General features: G+C 37.8%; 2 protein-coding genes and 1 long non-coding RNA gene across 4 annotated transcripts in view; 1 reads left to right on the top strand and 2 right to left on the bottom strand.

Moving 5' to 3' along the window:
• Window positions 1-20,529, bottom strand: part of LOC134795579 (uncharacterized) — a 265,880-nt gene that overhangs the window by 104,543 nt on the left and 140,808 nt on the right. The gene's annotated exons all lie outside the window — the stretch shown is intronic.
• On the bottom strand, window positions 1,339-7,250 carry LOC134795813 (uncharacterized). 2 transcript variants are annotated; one of them, XM_063767747.1, is made up of 4 exons: window positions 7,096-7,250; window positions 5,003-5,152; window positions 1,727-1,869; window positions 1,339-1,616 (listed from the first exon to the last, which is right to left on the bottom strand). In XM_063767747.1, the coding sequence occupies exons 1-3, from the start codon at window positions 7,177-7,179 to the stop codon at window positions 1,735-1,737; spliced, it is 369 nt and encodes a 122-aa protein (XP_063623817.1). In that variant the 5' UTR covers window positions 7,180-7,250; the 3' UTR covers window positions 1,339-1,616; window positions 1,727-1,734. The 2 variants fall into 2 exon arrangements, with proteins under 2 accessions (XP_063623817.1, XP_063623816.1); XM_063767746.1 differs by having other exon boundaries at window positions 1,535-1,618; window positions 1,733-1,869.
• LOC134795546 (anamorsin homolog) lies at window positions 8,311-20,444 on the top strand. Its single transcript, XM_063767438.1, has 5 exons — window positions 8,311-8,687; window positions 9,664-9,890; window positions 10,300-10,465; window positions 17,452-17,558; window positions 20,294-20,444. Exons 1-5 carry the CDS (start codon window positions 8,543-8,545, stop codon window positions 20,396-20,398), a joined length of 750 nt encoding a protein of 249 aa, XP_063623508.1. The 5' UTR covers window positions 8,311-8,542; the 3' UTR covers window positions 20,399-20,444.

Genomic DNA, 20,529 nt, shown 5'->3' with positions numbered 1-20,529 from the left:
AAAGTACGACTCATGCGGACACTGGTATTTTCCATATTTCTGTATGCTTCAGAAACTTGGACTTTAAAAGCTCGGACCAAAACCAGAAAAGATGCGTTTGAAATGTGGTGTTGGCGCAAAATGTTAGGCATATCCCGGACAGCGCGTCGCACTAATGTGTCTATTCTGCAGGAGCTCAAGATCCAGACTCGTCTTTCTGCTATTTGCCGTGGGAGAATGCTTGGCTTCTTTGGGCATTTGGCCCGCGTGAACTTGATAGCCTGGAAAAGGATGTGCTAGTTAGGCCTGTTGAAGGCCATCGAAAACAGGGAGGGATATATACCCACACGCTGGTTCAACGCCATTCAAGAGGTTACACGCGAGGGGTTACAGGGTTCCTTAAGGAAGGCAATGAATCGGCCAGGATGGAGAGCACTACAGCGCAGAGCAACTTATGGTGGTCACGACCCTCAGACATGAGGATTCGACTAGAAAGAAGAAGTGTTAAAGACATATTTCTTCAATCACAAATATCACTTTTGACACTGAGAGGGATCTATAACAAATGCAAATCACATTCATATCCTGTTATTACAATCAGAATATGATCCTAGTCTCTAAAGACCTTCGCTCGTCAGTAAAGTTATCGCGTTATGTCACTTCACTGCCCTCCTTCACACACTCACAGATAATAAATAAAGTATATAAAGTAAGTAAGTATATAAAGTATAGTTTGTCAAAGGACTGTCTCATTTCAATCATAGACAGAGAGAATCATACTACTACTTTCTTATACTATCTTTGTCCTACACTAGTAGTCTAGTACGTACAAGGACCCAAAAGAAAAGGGTGAATATAGTTTTCCTGGTTCTTACTGACTGACAAATTGGTTTGACCAACTATAGGTCTATACGCAACGTATACGCAACGTATAGACCTATAGTTGTATATCTCACGTAATTACGTTATCATCATACGAAATTAGCTACTTATGATACGGCATAAATGTATGTAGGTGTAGGTACCTACCTATTCGTATGGATAAAGCTAATTTTCTGTTGTGTTTATACAGGTCATTCCCATTTCGCTAATAAGCTAGGTTGGATAATGACTCGCAGGAACTCGTGTAGTAATTGATGAACCGTTTACTTATGCCCAAATGTGCATCGGGTTGTGAATGTATTGTATTTTGCTGCTACAAAATAAAAACAAACATCGATTGATCACAATTTTAATTAAAAAATTATAACAAATATGATATTAATACTGTGTATCTTTGTTATGTACCTATAATCTTATATCCAGTAGGTATGTATCTTATTTTATTTCAGGTACAATCAATAAGTGTGCAATATTTACACAATACCTAAAGCTATATCTACAATGGTATCTTACACTATATGTACTTACTTAACCATCTAAGTACGACTCATAAAATGTTATTTGTCTTCCTTCCCTTTTTTGGTGACTTTCGGTCTGAAAAATGTGACCGGCACAGCGCCCGCCCCACTCCTAGTCTGTTCGAAAAGAGAAGAGTCATAGAATGTATGGGGCCCAATACATTCCGAACAGACTCTATAACGATAAGTACCGTCCGTCCACCACCAGAAATGGCATATGATTATGCCGATGAAACTCTGTGGACAACGTTATAACACATAATAAGCTTTGTAGACAAGACCATGAATGAGCCAAGAGTGGTAGCCAGGTATCTGTTACAGTGAGATGGTACGAGTATAATACCTACCTATATTGTTATTCGTCTTTCTTTCCTTTGGTATCTTCTGGCGTAGAGCGGGCGACCAACGCAAGTCCCATAACGATGAGCAGGGCGCCAGCCCACCATCGTACAGAAGATAGCTCTCCGAAGAAACATATCCCGATGAAGCCCTGTAAACAAAATGGAGAGATTAGCAACTAAACTTAGCATGTGCTGGATGTTTTAAGTCTCTTAGTCAACAAAGAACTCGTATTTCGTGTCCGTCCGTCTACGTGTCTGTTCGTCCATAGCTTAGCTCGAGAGAATCTTAGCACTAAAAATATACTGTTTGGTGAGGTACCTTTACATATTACTCGTACTGACAAATTGGTGATAAATCCTAAAACGAAAGTGGGATTTTTTATACTACACCTACTGTAGGCTACTTAACTTTGGTGTGTAAGTACCCCATGGTGTGGTATGGATAGGTCTTTCAAAAAACATTGTTTTAAAAAGCTGCCTTTTTTGTAAATAGGTAGGTTAGGTTTTAAATTGCAATTTTTTGTTAGAAGCAAGTGTCCTCATCCCCTACCTACTGATGGGTTACCTACTAGTACTACTATCGGTAAGTAGGTAGGTATATATAAACAAGATGCAAAACAAATGATGTAGGTAAAAACGAAATAAATGTACCCTATTAGCTAACATAAATACAGCAAGAATGCAATCTGATATAACCAGCCTCACTAATATTACCTAGACTCGGGTCGGGCCTGCTGCGTCTTGAAGAGATTGCGGACTTTTACGAGCCTGTTTTGTCCCCGTAGATTAGTTCGGCCGCAAGTCAGAACCACACGGCTAACTTTTAAATCAATAACGTTGGGGCTTGTCTCGTTGGAGCTGTTCAGTACGTAGAAGAAAATAAGTAGTGTATCTCGGATCTTATAGGATTCACACATGCCGTTGGGCACTTACTTCGGCCGGCCCCGACAGATGGATACTTACGAACGAATTCTTGCGTAATATATTGTATGCCCAAGATAGAAGTTGCAAGGTATCTATAGCAATAATATCTTATATGATATGTTAAAATGAATGAAATATAAGACAGTCTTTTATGGCGTTTATGGCTCTACTAATAAGATTGTGCCGGTGCCTGTACAGTAGGTACCTACATATTTGTAAGAAAATTATCTGTTGAGTCGTTCAGCAAGAATGATAACCTAGTATTGTAAGTAGATGGTCTAGCTAGAGATACTACTCATTTTACTTTATTTCAGCCGCGGTTGGAACGAGATTACAATCACGATAAGTAGTAGTCCATCGCTTTGTCAAATACAGACGACGGACGGAGGCCAGAAGGCAGTTATATGAAAACGACCATTTCAATAAACTCTGTCGTATGTTGCGTGACATCATTTAAGGAAAAAGGACAGTAAATAATGTGTCCTACCTAAAAATAGAAAGCCGATAGTTAATGGAATCTATAATCAATCTGTTATGTCATGTTTCTCTATAGATATGTGATATGTGTCCGTATTTGTCCACTGTTCACTTACCTTTATTATAAAAGGCTTAGGTATAATATTGTAACGTAGATATTACAATTAAAATTAGCTAAACATTACTTGCCCATTTTATTAAAGATCATTTAATTGAAACAATATCTGTGCATATGCGTTAGATAAATATTTGGTGATGAATTCTGATGTTCAGGATATGATATTAATATAATGAAGAGGCAAACTGTCATTGTTGCTGTCTGAGGGCTTACCGCGAACCAATTGTGGAAATATGGGATCTCCCTTTTTTCCCAAGGACCCGATATGCATAAAACGGTGAGAAAAAGCTTTGAGTATCAAAAACTAAGGCATATGCAAAGACCGTTTGTATCATTTGTATAGGCTGCATTTAAAGGAAGATAAATATTTTGGGAAAGAGTAAATACACAGGTAGCTTAGTTTTAATGAAATAGTACATAATTTAGGGCATATATAATGGCTTGGCTACACATACTGTACTCCATACGCATCACGACTTTGTGTACCTATCTGTTGTGTCGTAGGGCGGGCGTATATGAAACGCCTTCTTGTACACCCAGGTGATCCAGGTATACACCAAAGTTTGTTTTCGATCGAACACTTGTAATATAAGAGGAAAAACTGCACGTGAGCCTTCGAAAATTTGAATAAACGGTAAAATACACAAGATAACCTGAAATATATTAAGTGATTATCTTTGTATCAAATCAGCCTTTTTAGTTTTTACCACCAACTGTAGCATTTCTCCTTCGAAGCTTGGTTTGTAGTTCCCGTACAGTCATAAATGAATAAATTTTTCTTGATAAATCGCAAGTATTAGTAAATAATTCGCAACCATACGCTTGTCACAAATCGTAAACAATGACGGATCACCGAGACGACATCTGTTCTAACCTTTCAGTGTGCCTCCTCATTAGTTCTTTTATATGGTTCCTGTTTTTATTTATTGTATTTTGGTATGTTTTTGTAATATATATAATATATGAATAAAGAGATATGTTATTAGTTTTTAAAATGATATCAAAAAGTAGAAAGAAATGAGCAAGGAATTATAGTATGGCTGGTTCATTATGTTGAACTAAAAATGAGACTGGTGAAGTCAACAAGGCGGATAAAATGATTGCCAATCTGGAGGGTGAAATAATAATTATTGCAGATGGCGATTATTGTTTAATATCCTAAGCTAAGGATATACATATCTGGTGTTACAGTGAGCCTTTTTTTATAAAACTCAAAAATTTTAAGCGATTCATACTAAATACCGGGATCCCGGGATCCCGGTATTGATGAAGACAGTTTCGGTATTAATACCGGTATTGAAAGAAGTCCGGTATTTGGAAGCCCTAGTATTAACCCGTAGAGCTTAGCCGTGTTTTAATAAGAATAATAATATAGAGCAGCAGCGGTTGCGGCCCGCAAGCCTTCCTGGTTATTTTGTATGTAATATTGACAAACGACAATGTCTGCTAAAGTCACAAATATTACCAAAGTGCGGCCCGCGTCAACTTCGTTAACTCTATGTGGCCCTTAATTGGCTGCTAAAAGGTTGCCGACCGCTGATATAGAGAGAACATGCTTCAAGAGAGCCACAAGTAGATGTTGATTGTTGACTGATACCCATCAGGAATAAAACGCTCACTCAGTTAACTATGAACGAGTGAATGAATGATTGTGGCGGAGGTGTAGGTGCCGCGGAGTTGTTGACAGTGTTGAGATAGCAGGTAGTACCGGACCCATGTGTTGACCGATACCATTAGTATAGACTCAGTGAGTGAATGAATACCGATAGCACGTAGCTGGAGGCGGCGGAGATGACTGTAGGTGCTGCAGAGTTTTCGGCAGCGTCGAGGGAGCGCAGGTAGTACCGGCAGCCCCACGTGTTGACCGATACCATCAGGATTAAGAGTAGTGCCCATATCACGTAGCCGTCGCCCTGATACGCAATTATTGAATAAATTACATTTAAAAAAATCTGATTAAGTTCAAGAACTACGCTTTCGAATTAGGGGGGTTCATGTGTGTTGTGTTGTAATAGCCACCTGAGACTAAATGTACATTAGAATGTACATATTCGTGCAACCTAATTTGAACCTTTCATGAACCAAATAAAGTAGCATTTCTTTTGTTTCATTGCTTTTTAAAACAAGCGAAATTCGTTCTAATTTACTTACAGAATTAGGTTCAAATTAAAAAAAATTAGCTTTATATGGTAGGTCTTAGGAGGATAGAGAAGAAAAGAAACAAAAATATTGGCTAATGTGCAAAGTTCATAGAGTGGTGGAGCATCAAGGTTTTGGATTTAAACATTATTTTATTACCATTTCCCATCTGTCAAATGATAAATCTTCCTTTCGGAAGTTATGATGTTACAAGCTGACTCATATGCACATGTTATAGGTTATAGGTTATAGGTTTTCGCGGGCTTGGTTTCCGCAACTCGACGTCATAATATCGCGCCTATTTTGCGTATTGGGTTGGCGGCACTATTCCTGCCAACCCAACTCTACCAAGAAGCCTAGCAGACCCTTGACGTTGCCGACGACTTCTGGGAGAGACCCCGGTGAGCCGAGGTGTTGTGCCCGGTATTTTGCCACCCCTGGGCATTCAAGAATGACGTGGGCGGCTGTCTCCTCTGCCTCCATGCACGCTCTGCAGAGGGGGCTATCTGTAACACGTAGGGTTAGTAGGTGCTTGTTAAATGAGGCGTGTCCAGTTATTGCCCCGGCTATAAGCCGGAGCTGTGGTCTCTTCAGCTGTCGAAGTCTCCGCGACAGATTGGGGTTGAGTGTCGGGAGGGCTTCCTTTGCCTGCCTGCAGGTGCCTAGGTTAGACCAGTATTGTTGGTGTTTTACCTTGGTGTTGTGTCGCAGCGTGTTCCGGAGCCAGGCATATGGCAGAGGTAGGATTGGCTCAGGTCCTGCCACCTTGAGTTCCGAGCCACCTCTCGCCAGGATGTCGGCTGCATCGTTACCTCGTGAGTTGCTGTGTCCTTTGATCCACTGCAGAGTTACGCCATTGGTGGTACATACCTCTGACAGAGCTTTGTGACATTCGTAAATTAGCCCTGAAGTGAGAGTATAACTTTGTAGAGCTTGTAGTACTGATCGACTATCAGAGAGTATGCGGATGCACATGTTAAACTATTTTCTTTAATAATTTATTTCTCTTAATAAATTAATAGGAATCGAACCTTATTTCTAATCGAAGCTATCTAAATAGGTAATTATGGATGTAACTATTGGGTACCTAGGTAGGTATCTAGGCTAGGCTAATGATGGTAAGGGGCTGTCCATAAATTACGTCATCGATTTTTGACGATTTTTGACCCGGCCCCCTATAATCATCCAAAAATCATGCTTCAAAAGCCCCATTTCCTCCTACTTCATGCTACCGTCATCCGATGTCCAGACCCCCCCCCCCCTAATTTGAAATGACGTAATTTATGAATAGCCCCTAAGTAATAAATGTTTGGGGATAATCTCACACAGATCAACCCTCAAACTAAGCAAGCCTTGTACAATGGGTACTAAGTGCCGATATGCATACTTATATAGATAATAAATACATGCTTAGATACATAGACAACTTTGTGATAAACATACAATTATATACCTGAACTGGGATACAAGCCCAGGACCTCCTACTACCACTCCACCACCGGCTGGCTAGGCTAGGAGGTCGATAATAACGAATCCATGATAAAGAGTTTTCTTAACCTGGTACCTACCTAACTAGGCAATATTGAAGATGACTGAGCGCGACAATTTTATGTCTGTGATGTCTGTGGGATTTTTATATAAACAAACAGGCTGACAACATGAAAAGGTGAAATTTAATTAAGTGTAAGTACAGAATTGCTTTCCATTAGGGACTTACAACAATACTTGGTGTGCCTGTTAATTTTCCTATGGTACTTCCAATCGATGCCCAGGTACCCGCCATAAATGCCTCATATAACATGCTTTATTTTTGTAAATAAAATAATAAATATAACAAAACTTATATCTTGCTTACTTCAAGAGTTTTAGGTTAGGTTAGTAGACATTGACAGAACTGTCAAGCAAGTCAATGATATGATTGACTTGCTTGACAGTTAGCAGTTGTATTTTTTTTGCAACCAAAAATATTTTTAGAATAGAATAGTATAGAGAATAGAGAGCGTTTATTCGTGACAAAAAATAAAAGAAAACAACAAGTAACACAACAACACAATGGTCACGAAATGGTATGAGTATGTATGTAGTATGAGTACAAAGCAAGTACAAAGTATTTTGGTACATATCATTTATTACTTATATACACATACCCTACATACAAATTATTTCGTTTTGTAACATATTCTCTGCACATTCACTAAAAGTTTCGTTTTATTAAGTAGCACCAGAGAGTATAGAGGGTATATACGGAGTTATATATATCTCTGGTAGCACATTAATCATGATTCAGACCAATCACTTAACACTAAGGAAAAAACGCCTGTGTACTGTCAAATACGGATTTTGATTTTGGCTTAAAAAACACGCATTCAGGCCATAATTGTTGAAAAAAAAGGCAAATATGGGGTTACCCGTATTAGTATAAAACAGTAAAACTTGAGGTTTTTAGAAAAGCATTTAGTAATAGTTATTTTTGCGCTTTTGAATTTGGGTTTTTTTTTATTATAATTAATACTTGCACAAGTACACGGGGACTTCTGACTTTAAATTAAAATTGCCATCCTTATTTAAACTGCAGAATGCATTTTATTCAATCAAGATTGAAAAGAAAATATCAATATTAGTAAAAATTTATTGCTAATTTTGTAATCTGGATTGACTATGTTATTCTAAATACATAATTCGGTAAAATATAGATAAGTAGGTTTGTAACTCGTATCATCGTTCGTATTTTTTCCTATCTCTGGAAAACTAGTTTACCTTAATATATTTTATAAATACTTTTATACATACTTTGTGGGGAATAAAATACTAGATATAATAGGTATTTCGGTTTTTTGACAACAGTGTGCAATCACAACTTTTTCAGGTTTTAATAGCATTCATATAAGGCAACCCCATAAGTGATTGTCAATTGTCATCTATTTCACGCAAGTACGACATCACGTACACACGTTACTAATTTTTCTAACGCTATTTATTACGATTCACTGCAAATCAACTGCTCATTCATAAAACAACCTAGTCTCCGCGTAGTTATTGATTCACCAAGACACACTCAAGCGTCTTACAATAATATTGATCATTCGTTCCTTCATAAATTACAAGCTCGGAGCACAAACGGAAGAGATCAATCATCAAGAGAATACGTTTGACCGCAAGCCACAATGAATGCCCTAAAGAGCGGCGATAATGTGCTAGTTATTTGGAAAGGCAGCGAACAGAACGAGCTGAGCAAAATAGTGGCCGATATTCGAAGTGCGACCAACAATGGAAATGTCGTTCTCGAAAACTCGGAAATGATTACTGAAAGTAAGTTCAAATCCCTACCTGTAACACTACTATGAGGTATAATACTATAAACGTGCTATATTACACCATATTTAGTGAATCCAGCAGTGCCAAGGGCTTATAAAATATTTAAAATTATTGCTATCTATATCTATGTTATGAAAAGAATCAACATATAACTACACCGTGTTTTTTTTGATTTCCGTTAATTTCAAGGGTGCATTCCTGAGCTTAAATCAAGTAACTTTCTCAAAGACACCGATGTTCTAATTAAGTCCATTTCGGAGATAATCCATAATTTATTTTTTTACTACAAGGCCTCTACAAGCGTGTACACTTGCCTTAGGGCCGGCTTACATATTGATTAGTGTTTAGAATGAGTTCATACATTTGCTACTAAACTTAAGTACAATCTCGGTTGATTGATGTACGAAATGACATTGATATGTCACAGATTTCAATTGTTTGGTTGAGTTAAATGTAATGCCCGTGTTACAACAACGCTATATGCTACATTTAATTACTTTTTAAACAAAAAAAACAAAAAAGAAAACAAAAAATATTTTTTTTTTTGAAAATTAACTATGCCATTTAGTTCTTATAAACATACTTAACTATACCCCGAAGTTAACGGAATTCAATAAAAACACGGTGTATAGTATTAGAATAACCCGTCCAGAAGGTCCGCCTGCGGCATTGACCCAACAACGCTAGCCGCGTTTTATATTGCAATTTTATTCATATAAATTATAAATAGTTATACATAATAATATATGTTGTGTTAGTAATTTAGCTAGCAAGTACCTAACTAAATATTTATGAAATCATTCACTTACTACTACTACTTACTACTTCTATTAGGGTATAATATATGTAATTTCAGCTGTATTGGTAAAATTGCCTGGCTATAAAGAATATTGCATCAACTTCTTTTACAATATCATTCCTTAAATGTAATAGCAATGTGCAGTTTAATGCAATGATTAAAAATTTTCAGCTTCAAGGCCACAGTCATCCTTCAATGTCATACTCTCAAACATCGTCCCTCCACACTCCATCACCCACAATGACAGTCTCCTGGCAACCCTGATCAAGCTCCTCAAGCCCAGCGGCAAATTGGTGGCCAAGGATGCATCTGACCTCAGCACAGCATTGAAACTAAATGGGTTCCTCAATGTCACACAAGCTGATGGTGTCTACACAGCGGAGAAGCCTAAATTTGAGGTATGATGCCAAATTAAAGATTAAAATATGGAAAATTCTATTTTTAAAAGTATTGACAAAGAAATCTTTGATTATTCATTTGGTTGTCAAATACCTAATAATCCCTTATTACCAGACATCGTAAATTTTATGATTATAAGTAAATAATGGATTATAAGCTTAAAACTGGGAAGAAACTATGTTGTGTAAGAACTAGAAATGCCAACCGCTAGAGATATGGAATATCGGAGTACTCAGAGTTCTTTATACTAATAAAGTAACAGAACTGAGAATCCCTGGTATTTGCCATACAGACCCACAGCATTCCCTAGAAATAGGCTAGAAAAAAGAAATCATAAATTTTTAGTACAGAAAAATCTGTAATAGCCATATGCAAGACAAATCTATAAAATGTTACAACCAATTCCAGGTCGGATCAAAAGCACAACTGAAACTAGGCAGCAAGCCAGCAGTATGGAAACTGGATGACACAGTGGAGGCGGCCTGGACGGGGGGCAATGATGATGACATCATTGACTCCGACCAACTGCTGGACGAGGATGATCTCAAGAAACCTGATAAAGAATCACTCAGAGGTAAGCAATAACATTTTATACATTATACAACTGGTACAAGTACCTACATTTTAAAATTCAAAGGTTAAAGTTACAGTTTGTAATGACAGATTGAATTATTTTAGTTATGTTCTGTTACACTACACATCATACTTTTTTAAACAGCAAAGTAACTTGTTTTAATTAAAAGAATTAACAGTGTAAAATGTTGATACATGCTTTTTTCTATAAAAAAAAAACATAATTTGCTTAATAATATTTAATTTTGTTGACGCTTCTGTACTCCATTATCATTAAAATACTTGTGAGGACAAGAAAATAAATTAAATAAATATACAGTATAATGAAAATTGGTTATGTGACCTAATTCATTATGTAAAACATAATGATGTTGCAAATCCTTCAAAAATCATCACAATAATAACAGTTACGTATCTGATTTGATAATCATAGCGCGGCGATATAAACATTGAGGTTTTGTGTTCCAACGGACGCGCCGCTCCGAGGTTTTGTGTTGCGAATTGGCTGAACGCCGTCACGTATGAATGACGCGGCGATTCAATTCACCTACTGTTTACAGGTGCTTTATTTTGAAATTGAACTGTAATACGAAGCATTAGGGATCGTTTTCGTAATGTTGCGTAATCTTAAAAAGTCAGTGACTCCGTATTGCATTGACTTGAAACAAAGTAAGACATTCATTACCATGAATCATTGTTTTTGAATGGTTTCAAAAATAGCTACACTTCTAAACTGCTCAAAAGACATACTTATTAACATTGAAGTTTGGGTACTAGTGTAGTAAATAAAGGGGCCCACTGATTACCAGTCCGCCTGCAGTCTCTGGCCTTATCGGGCGGCCTGCCGTCCTAGACCAATAACGTCCACAAACATAAGCGATTATTGCCGGCCGGCAATGGTCTGCTGCCACCTCTGCGACTACAGACGAGTCGTCAGTTTCCCACCGTACGGCCGTCCGCCGGCAATAGTCTGATATAATTTTGACAGGTCCCTACAAATTGACAGTTCGCCGGACGATATCAGCCTGTCAGTTGATCGCAAAAGGCCACACATTAACAGTTCTACTTCAGATTTTGGACTGACGGCTATTCGAACTACGGCTCGTCGATTCCGGTCAGCGTCGACAGATATCTGCCGGACAGTCCGTGGCCTGCAGTCCAATTTACACACACATTATCAGATAGCCGGCCGGTGGCCTGTTGGCCGTCATCTGCTGTCAGTCGAGAGCCTTCAGTTTCATGTTTTTCAACTAGTTTAATTTTTTCATCAAAATGGACAGTCGACGTCAAAGATAATGTTTACACTTTTGGACCTTATTCCTTTGTAATAAGGCAAAAAATGTAAACATATTTTTGACTACTATAGTGAAACCTGGTTAAAAGGGGATATTACTGCAATGTTCTGCCGCCAGAGTGCAGCACTACCGACTCAGTAAATTCATAGACTAACTTATACATACTGTGGCTTAAACTGTTTTTGACATGTTTTCACAGACAATAAAATATGTCATTGATGCATCAAGGTGGTTTGTTAACAAGGGCCTACCGGTAAACGCGAAAATCGAAATTTAGTTATCTGCCTCTTTATCGCTCGAATATGCAAGAGTGATAGAGAGATTAGATAACGAAATTTCGATTTTCTTGTTTCGCGGTAGGCCATGTGATTGACGTGACGTGTGATGTGTCAATGTGGTTTGTTTACTGTATGTGCCACAAAGGTGCCACCTACGCACTAGGTTGTTGTCGAATACAATGGCTCGCTTTTCGTATATACTTGCAAATGATTACATCGAGGATGAATGTGTCACTGAGTTTCATAGGATACTTTCCCAAAACATAAATTACCGTCCCCGCGACGTACTTTTGATGCAGGCTATGCATCTAATCGAGTCCGTTCCCGCCGAAGATGAATTAATGATATATTAAATATATAGTAAAAACTACAAGGGTTGTGAAACTATAAGGGTTCCTATAGGGTAGTTGAATACGGAATCCTAAAAACAGGCAAACAACCTCTATAAAATATAACGATGCGAGCGGAACACTAAATGCCTCGAGCTATCTCGGGCTTGGCCAAATTATTTATTACAAGGTATCAAACAAAAAAATCACTCGGGTAACGGCCAAGTAGACCTAATATTATGTAGAAAAGGTTTAAAAGAGTATAATGAATATAACAAAAACATAACAGTAAAGTATTTTCATTTCTTTCAATTTGGTATACATAGATAGTAACTAAATAAGAGCCGGTGTAAGTAAAAGTATGTTGAATCCACCGCTTGCAGCTTGTGACTCCATATCCTTTTTTTGTAATAATTGTCACATATTACGAGAATTTCGGGTAGGTAATATCGCCACGCCACGCTCTGTAACTCCGAACACAGTTTGCTCCAGATATTCTCTTAACTTAAAACGGAATGAATTAATGATGTCATAATTCCGATCCCACTTGTAGCTGAAGAATTTCAAGCGTAGGTCTTATCTCTTGTCTAAGCAGGTACCTCCATACTTGCGCTAGTGTTTCTACCACGTGTCTTTATAGCGGAATCAAAACGCACAATAGCTACTTAGTCTTTTCATTGCTAGCTGCCGTGAACGCCATCGAAGGTATACCTCCCGGCGTTGTCTTGAGAACTATTAAAATTTTAACCAGTGTTGTTATATTGGGACGCTAATTTCCCTATTTGAATCTTTCAATATTTGCTCCTTTTTTATTACTCGGTTACTTACTCTTCCAGCAATCAATAATCAAGTCTGTATTTTCAAATATATAAGCCATGCAAATACTATAATAACATGTCACATTTAAAATTAATAGAGAAAAAAATAAGGTTTATGTTATAATTCTCTCTATGACATTTATTTTTGACTGACAGTAAACAACAGTTGCGAGGTAACAACATGATAAATAAAGAAAAGTCTTGACAAACTAGATACTATGCAACCTTCGCATTGTTGTATTCATGCCTTAAAATTAAAATGATGCCTATGAACCAACTATGAACTCTAACTATACTAGAATTAAAGTTGAATTTTACTAACGTACATATCTGTTTTTTTTTTTACTGATTCTATTTCAATTTGACAGAAGCCCCACCGTATTTAAGGTTAATAAGGTCTACTGGCCTTAAAATTGTGTATGAAATTACAAGCAAATATCAGCGTCATAAATTAAGTATTGGATCCGTGATGTTCGAAGACAAAAAGTCGTATGCTTATTTTAGGGACTATGAACTCTTAAGTACTAGGAATAAAGTAGAATTTACTAATGCTGTAACGTGTGTCGATCGCCGGCCGGCTACCTCATGATGTGTGTTTGACTGGACTCGAGGCCACGGACTGTCCGGCGGATATCTGTCGGCGCTGACTGGAATCGTCAGGCGGCCACACACTATCGGTTCGTGTAAGTCGTCAGGCCGAAAACTGACAGAGAACTGTTTAGTGTGTGGCCTTTTGCGGTCAACTGACAGGCTGATATCGTCCGGCGGACTGGTAATCGGTGGGCCCCTTAAAGGTAGTGGACCCCGCAGTAATTCCTCAGCCAGAAAAAACTTTACAGTATGATAGAGTATCAATAAATAAAAAGTATTCTATAAATTTCCAAAGAATAATAATAATAGAATTAAAGTAAATACCTAAAGTCTTCAATCGTTAATAACTTTTTACGGAAAAATGCTCCGTTCAAACTTTCTTCACCGGACATATTCATGTAACGTATTGCAACAATATATGAAATATCAAAAAAATAACCCAGCAGAAATCCCAGTATTAATAAAATATAATTTTTTGGCGTGTCTTGGACCGGAAAATTGCTCAGTCTAATTTTTGCACTGGAATGCCATTTTATTGCCGTTTTATACCTACAAAATGAAAATCTAAAAAATTTCCACTCTCAGTTTTTAATAGTTCTATAATACATACATTTGGGTACGCATTTTTTTTGGATTTTCTTACCCACTGCGCCAAATTATATTCTAAGATCATATAAGAAGAAAAAAATGACAGAGCAATTTTCCGTAGAAAATGAGCGGCAAAAAAAGGAATTATCATAAAAAAATATTCTCATGTTTGACAAAACTTTTAGATTTTTTTCTAGTATTACATACTGATACAAATAACTTATTTTGTAAAATAATTTTGGACTGAGCAATTACTCGGTTCAATATATAATCAGATTTGTGTTTTTACCTAACTTAGGAGTGTTTTTTTTTTTGGATATTTATATGTTAGTCTCGGCTCATGCTATACAATAACCTAGCTAAATTTCATCGACTGAGAAATTAATGCATGGGTCTCCATACAACCACTTGCTTCATTTACTACACTATACTGTGAAGATAATTTTGAGTGCCTGAGGTAGCTTACCTATATGCATTAATTATTTGTGATCCTTTTCGTCGGATCTAATTCAAGTCCTCTTTTTCACATTGTGATTTTTGAATTAACCGTTAAATTAATGGCCTTACCACACTGGGGTCTCCAAACTACGGCCTGAAAAAAAAAACAAGAGGGCTATAATCTGGCACGCCAAAATAATGCAGGCCAGCCAAATAGTGTTGAGTCGCTCACTCGTGAGGCACCTCATTTGTACCACTCATTTTGTTAATTTGTCGCAGTACTTCATACCGCAAAAATGTCTTACATCACTCCTCTATTCATTTTACTCATTTACTCGCGCGCATCACAAACACCTCTTGCCACACAAATCATTCACACACTTCAAATTTAAAAAAACTCTTATCCTTTCAATTTCACTCGCGACCTTCAAAACTCATACGCTCCTCATAACCTCGCAAGAGAGTCCCTGGATCGCGCGAGGCGCTCGAGGTGCTCGCCCGCTCGCCGACACTCAAAACTCAAATGAAGAAACGAGTAATGGACGTAATGGTCCACACTGTCAACTGCCGAACTACAAACCTTATTGCAACGACAAAAGGTCCACCGAGAAAAGCATTGAGTTTGTACCACACACCGCCTCTCTGTGACATGAACACCTCAATCCTTTCAAAATGAAACAATGAATTAGAAATACCCAAAGAGGGAGTGAGACAGACACGCGCCGTACTTCAATATCGCCTCGCGTCACCACCGAAAATACGTTAAAAATTAAACACGAAAGACAACAAGCGTAAGCGCTGCAAGCTTTCATACATCTTACGCCTTTTTGATCCTAACTTACGTGTCAAAATGGCGCGAGAAATCAGTCTCAAAACGAATTTCGACGTGTTGCTTCTCTGTCGCACTTGTAAATTCGTACGTAAGTGTGACAGGAAGGCAACATGACGAACTTGGTTCGCGGTACGCCCTCTGTATACCAGGCGGGCATTTACGAAGCTTGCTTAGAAACAGAAATCCCTTAAGTAACTTAAATATTATTGAAATATAATACGGTAGCGTACACAATTTATGATAATTTCAATAAGTTTCAAGTTTATTAAATAAAAAGTAAGTATAATTTTCATAGGTAAAATAAAAATGTAGATGTAAATTATACCGATTTGAATTTGCAATACTTTTTATTAACATTCTTTGTAAACAAACGACTTCGAACTGTCAAGTTATGATTATGACATATTTATATTTATTTTGTTCGTACTTCGTTCACTACCTAGTTAATTTTAGTTCTCTAATACCTAATACCTAGTGATAATTCTTATAATCATAACAAAAAAATATGGACATAGTTTTTGCCAGTAAATATACCCGCGGATCTTCCTTGGTGCCTTTTGCATGAAAAAATGAAGTGTAAATGTAGCCGGTGCGGCAGGCGCGAATGGTGCTTTGTTTATTATCATATTGATGATATTACTGTTAAATTATCTGAGGTGGTAAGTTAGTCACTTCTATATAATAATGACTAGTGAAAATATTGAATTTGTTCTCCTTAGTTTGTTAAAAATGTGGTAGTTTTATGGTTAATAGGTACTTATGAAATATATCACTACATATTATAAAACAAAGTCCCCCGCCGCGTCTGTCTGTTTGTGGGTTTGTTTGTATGTTCGCGATAGACTTAAAAACTACTGGACGGATTTTCATGTGGTTTTCACCTATCAAAAGAGTGATTCTTGAGGAAGGTTTAGGTGTATAATTTGCTAACCCGTGCGAAGCCGGGGCGGGTCGCTAGTGATTATTATACTTAAAATTATATCAAGTAGCAAGGAGGAGGTCTAAACAATCTAACAATAAAAAAGAGCTACATTAGAACAAGTTTCATAAAAGCAGCAAATTAAGTTAGGTACTTTATGTTCTTAGTTTGATTCTAAAATTATCTTTCTCCTAAAAGTTCTATTCTTAACCTCCAGAATTGCACTCCAATTAAATATTACTACTTATTTATTTATAAAGGAAGTGATGAATACATAAATATGTATATACATTAAATATTTTTGTCGCCGTTGGAGTTAATGGAATAGTCGACGCTGAATATATGCTAGTACCTCACCTCATTTGAAGTAAGACATTGTAACACCTCATTTTAGAAAATGAGGTACTCATACAAACTCATTTTAAATTGATGTCCTACCCATCACTACAGCCAAAGGCCCTCATGGCCCTAGCGTCAAAAAATATTTAACCCCTTACTGCATGTAATAAAAAATATTTGTTGAAATTTTAACTTTATTAGCTGTCAATAAAGTTGAATATCATATCCGCCATATATGGCTTCGTATGCGGTAAAGGGTTAAGACTCATAATTTTAAAACTAAAAAGGGACTAAAATAATAACATCAACATAATAAGACCATAGATAGTTCAGGCAGACCGAAAATGAGATGGCGGGACGATTTGGACGCATTCTACCCCAAATGGTGGGAAAATGCCGATGACAGGGTCGAGTCGAGAAAACGAGGGGAGGCCTTTGCCCAGCAGTGGGACACCAAAGTAGGCTAATAAAAAAAAATAAGACCGTTGAGATATAGCGTCATGCAATGAGTGTTGATTTGTATAAGATTGTCTCATAATATTTGTTTATTTATTTTCCAGTGTGTGCCACAACGGGCAAGCGGAAGGCGTGTGCGGATTGCTCGTGCGGTTTGGCTGAGGAACTCAATGGACAGGTCAAGGAGACTCCAAAGTCTTCTTGTGGAAGCGTAAGTATCCTTGTGCTCAAATAGGGCCGTGTTGCATAATAAACTTCTTCTCGCGTTGTGTTCCTCATTGCTGAGAATGCTGAGGGTCGTGAAATCCCCGTGGAATCAGCTTCTCTTTGACGGTGTCCCGCCATCTGTGACTGTTTTGGGCATCGTGAAGCGCGACATGTAGTTGGGTGTCCAGGGTGTCCAGGGTAGAACAGACTTGATCTGCCCACACGGGCGTAGCCAGGGGGGGGGGTTTTGGGGGTTCAAACCCCCCCCCGAAAAGTTCAGAATATTAACATTCATAGAATTAAAATAAGAACAGGCGTGCGGCATATTTCATTGATTACTAACTATTACCTATAGTATACGGTGGTTTGGATTTTGGATTTCTCCGCCATCGTCGATTATCGGATCGCATCAATTACTTTCTAAGATATGATAAAGGTGACATTCAGGTGGCGACTGCAGCAGCATTATTCTGTTGCAATGTTACTGCTGCAGCACTGTCATAAAATGATGTGTCTGATTTCCATACTAAAAGTAAAAATGTAAAACTGTCTATCAATTTGCGTTTTTTATATCCATAAAATTTCGCGCTCGCTTCGCTCGCGTTTTCAATTACTTTCTAAGATATGACAAAGGTGACTTTCGGGTGGCGACTGCAGCAGCATTACTCTGTTGCTACGTTACTGCTGCAGCACTGTCAATTTTCGTGATAAAATTATGTGACTGATTTCCATACTAAAAGTAAAAATGTACAACTGTCTATCAAATTGCGTTTTTTATATCGAAAAATGTTCGCGCTCACTTCGCTCGCGTTTTCAATTACTTTCTAAGATATGACAAAGGTGACTTTCGGGTGGCGACTGCAGCAGCATTACTCTGTTGCTACGTTACTGCTGCAGCACTGTCAATTTTCGTGATAAAATTATGTGACTGATTTCCATACTATAAAGTACAAATGTACAACTGTCTATCAAATTGCGTTTTTATATCGAAAAATTTTCGAGCTCGCTCCGCTCGCGTTTTCAATTACATTCTGAGATATGGCGATTACAGCCGCATTAGGTACTCTGTTGCAAAGTTACTGCTGCGGCACTGTCAATTTTCGTGATAAAATGATGTGACTGATTTCCATTCTCAGCTGTAATGCGGCAATGAACGTCACTCAATTTACCAAAAAAATTCAATGTAATCTTGATGACCCTAGGGAGAGGGGGCACCACGGTCTAGAAATGCTTAGAGCATCAAAATATCTTAATCCGGCACTGGACGTTTGCGGAGTCAAACGATTTGGGACTCGCATTTTATACACATTTCCATGCCTTCCCGAAAAAAATCGAATCATTCGCGAAAGTCTCGCAACGCATTGAGGTTACAAACGGCTCGCGGTCTTCCTCAGGAGTCTGAAGAAGACCACGGTGAGTGGCGCTCTAGCCAGGCAGGCCGCTTCGCTTTCGCTCGCGTGCGTATACCTTACTGTATCGTCCGATATACACCTACTCTGTCGTTAAAATCACGTGTAAAATTATAATAAGGGCAAAAAAAACTATTGATTTTGGAGTGTAGTTTTATTTAGTGGTACCTAAAATATTTTATCTGGACTACTGTCCTCTAGCATATCCATCTGTCAACTTTACTTCAAGTTCCGCCTCCAGGGGAGAGGGAGAGAAATTAGGATTAGAAATTAGCCGCTTACTGACACAGACAGAATTCCACGCGGGCGGAGCCGCGGGCACAGCTAGTCTCTAATATTTTTCTTGTGTAAGGGTTATTTTATGTACTTTTAGTCGTTTTATTTTCTTGAACCCCCCCCCGATACTAAAACCTGGCTACGCCCGTGTCTGCCCACCTTGTTGGGTTACGCATAATAAACTACAACTAATAGCAAATATAAGTATCTTTCTAATCAAAGGAATTGGAAACAGACTTCCGCTAATGTTATTAGATACAAGTTGTTATGCAAGGCGGCCCAGGTTGTAACTTGTTTATATAAATACTAGTAAAACATATAAAATGAGAAAAGTTTTTTAACCGACTTTTCTACATTTCTCAATTTGTCAGGATTTTGGTTTGTTGTGTGTAGGTAATGTTCTCCAATTTTTCCAAGACTACTACATTAGATACTTTATAGTTGATGATTGCATTATCATCAGGTCAGAATCTGATGACGGCATTTTAAAGAAATCGGGGAACCTCTTCAAATACAGACAACAGGCATACCTTTAAGTAGTGATTTGTGTATTTTTCTAAGTCTAAATACCTCGCGCATTTGGTAGTGGAACTGCCGATGAAAAACCATAAATAATTACGGCATAGGTAATATTTTATGTAGTCAGGTTTTTGTTAAAGGATATACATGTAAAACCCTTTTAACTAAATTAATGACTGATGCGAGACTATTCGTCAGCTTGTCCATTTAAAACTAATACCGAACCAGCAATTGCCTACTTCCCTGTCTCCTCAATAAAGAATGAATGAAATTAATAGGGAGTATTGCTAATTTGTTTAGTAAACCATAGAGTAACTTATACATACTAGCCCTTAAACAGTTTTTTGACAAGTTTTCACTATGACATTGATGCATCAAGGCGGTTTGTTTACAGGTGGCCTACCGTAAAACGCGAAAAACGAAATTTCCTTATCTGTCTCTCTAACGATCGAATAAGCAAGAGTGATAGAGAGGTAGAAACCGATTGCCTACTTCCCAGCCTCCACAGTAATGTACAATTTCTTTCCTTTTGCAGTGTTACCTTGGCGACGCGTTCCGCTGCGCGACGTGCCCGTACCTCGGCATGCCGGCCTTCAAGCCCGGCGAGAAAGTGCTGCTGGACCTTAAGTCCGACATCTGAAGATAGTATTGTTGTGATTATTGATAATAAACTCTTTGTAAGTACTTATTTAATTTTTATTTATTACGTTGATGCTTCCTGTAGATTTAGTGCTAGTAGTTTTGTATTGGGTTGCACAAATGTTAAAACGA

The sequence above is a fragment of the Cydia splendana genome, chromosome 12 (genome assembly GCF_910591565.1).
Source record: "Cydia splendana chromosome 12, ilCydSple1.2, whole genome shotgun sequence".
Classification (NCBI taxonomy): Eukaryota; Metazoa; Arthropoda; class Insecta; order Lepidoptera; family Tortricidae; genus Cydia; species Cydia splendana.
This window is presented reverse-complemented; position numbering and strand designations above follow the sequence as displayed.

Coding starts and splice junctions, on each gene's coding strand:
- LOC134795813 (XM_063767747.1), bottom strand. CDS start 7,179: ATGTTATATGAGGCATTTATGGCGGGTACCTGGGCATCGATTGGAAGT. Junction 5,153..7,095: donor CAGGCACACCAAGTATTGTT/GTAAGTCCCTAA, acceptor ATTGCGTATCAG/GGCGACGGCTACGTGATATG. Junction 1,870..5,002: donor CCTCCAGCTACGTGCTATCG/GTATTCATTCAC, acceptor TTTTGTTTACAG/GGCTTCATCGGGATATGTTT.
- LOC134795546 (XM_063767438.1), top strand. CDS start 8,543: ATGAATGCCCTAAAGAGCGGCGATAATGTGCTAGTTATTTGGAAAGGC. Junction 8,688..9,663: donor CTCGGAAATGATTACTGAAA/GTAAGTTCAAAT, acceptor AAAAATTTTCAG/CTTCAAGGCCACAGTCATCC. Junction 10,466..17,451: donor TGATAAAGAATCACTCAGAG/GTAAGCAATAAC, acceptor TTTATTTTCCAG/TGTGTGCCACAACGGGCAAG.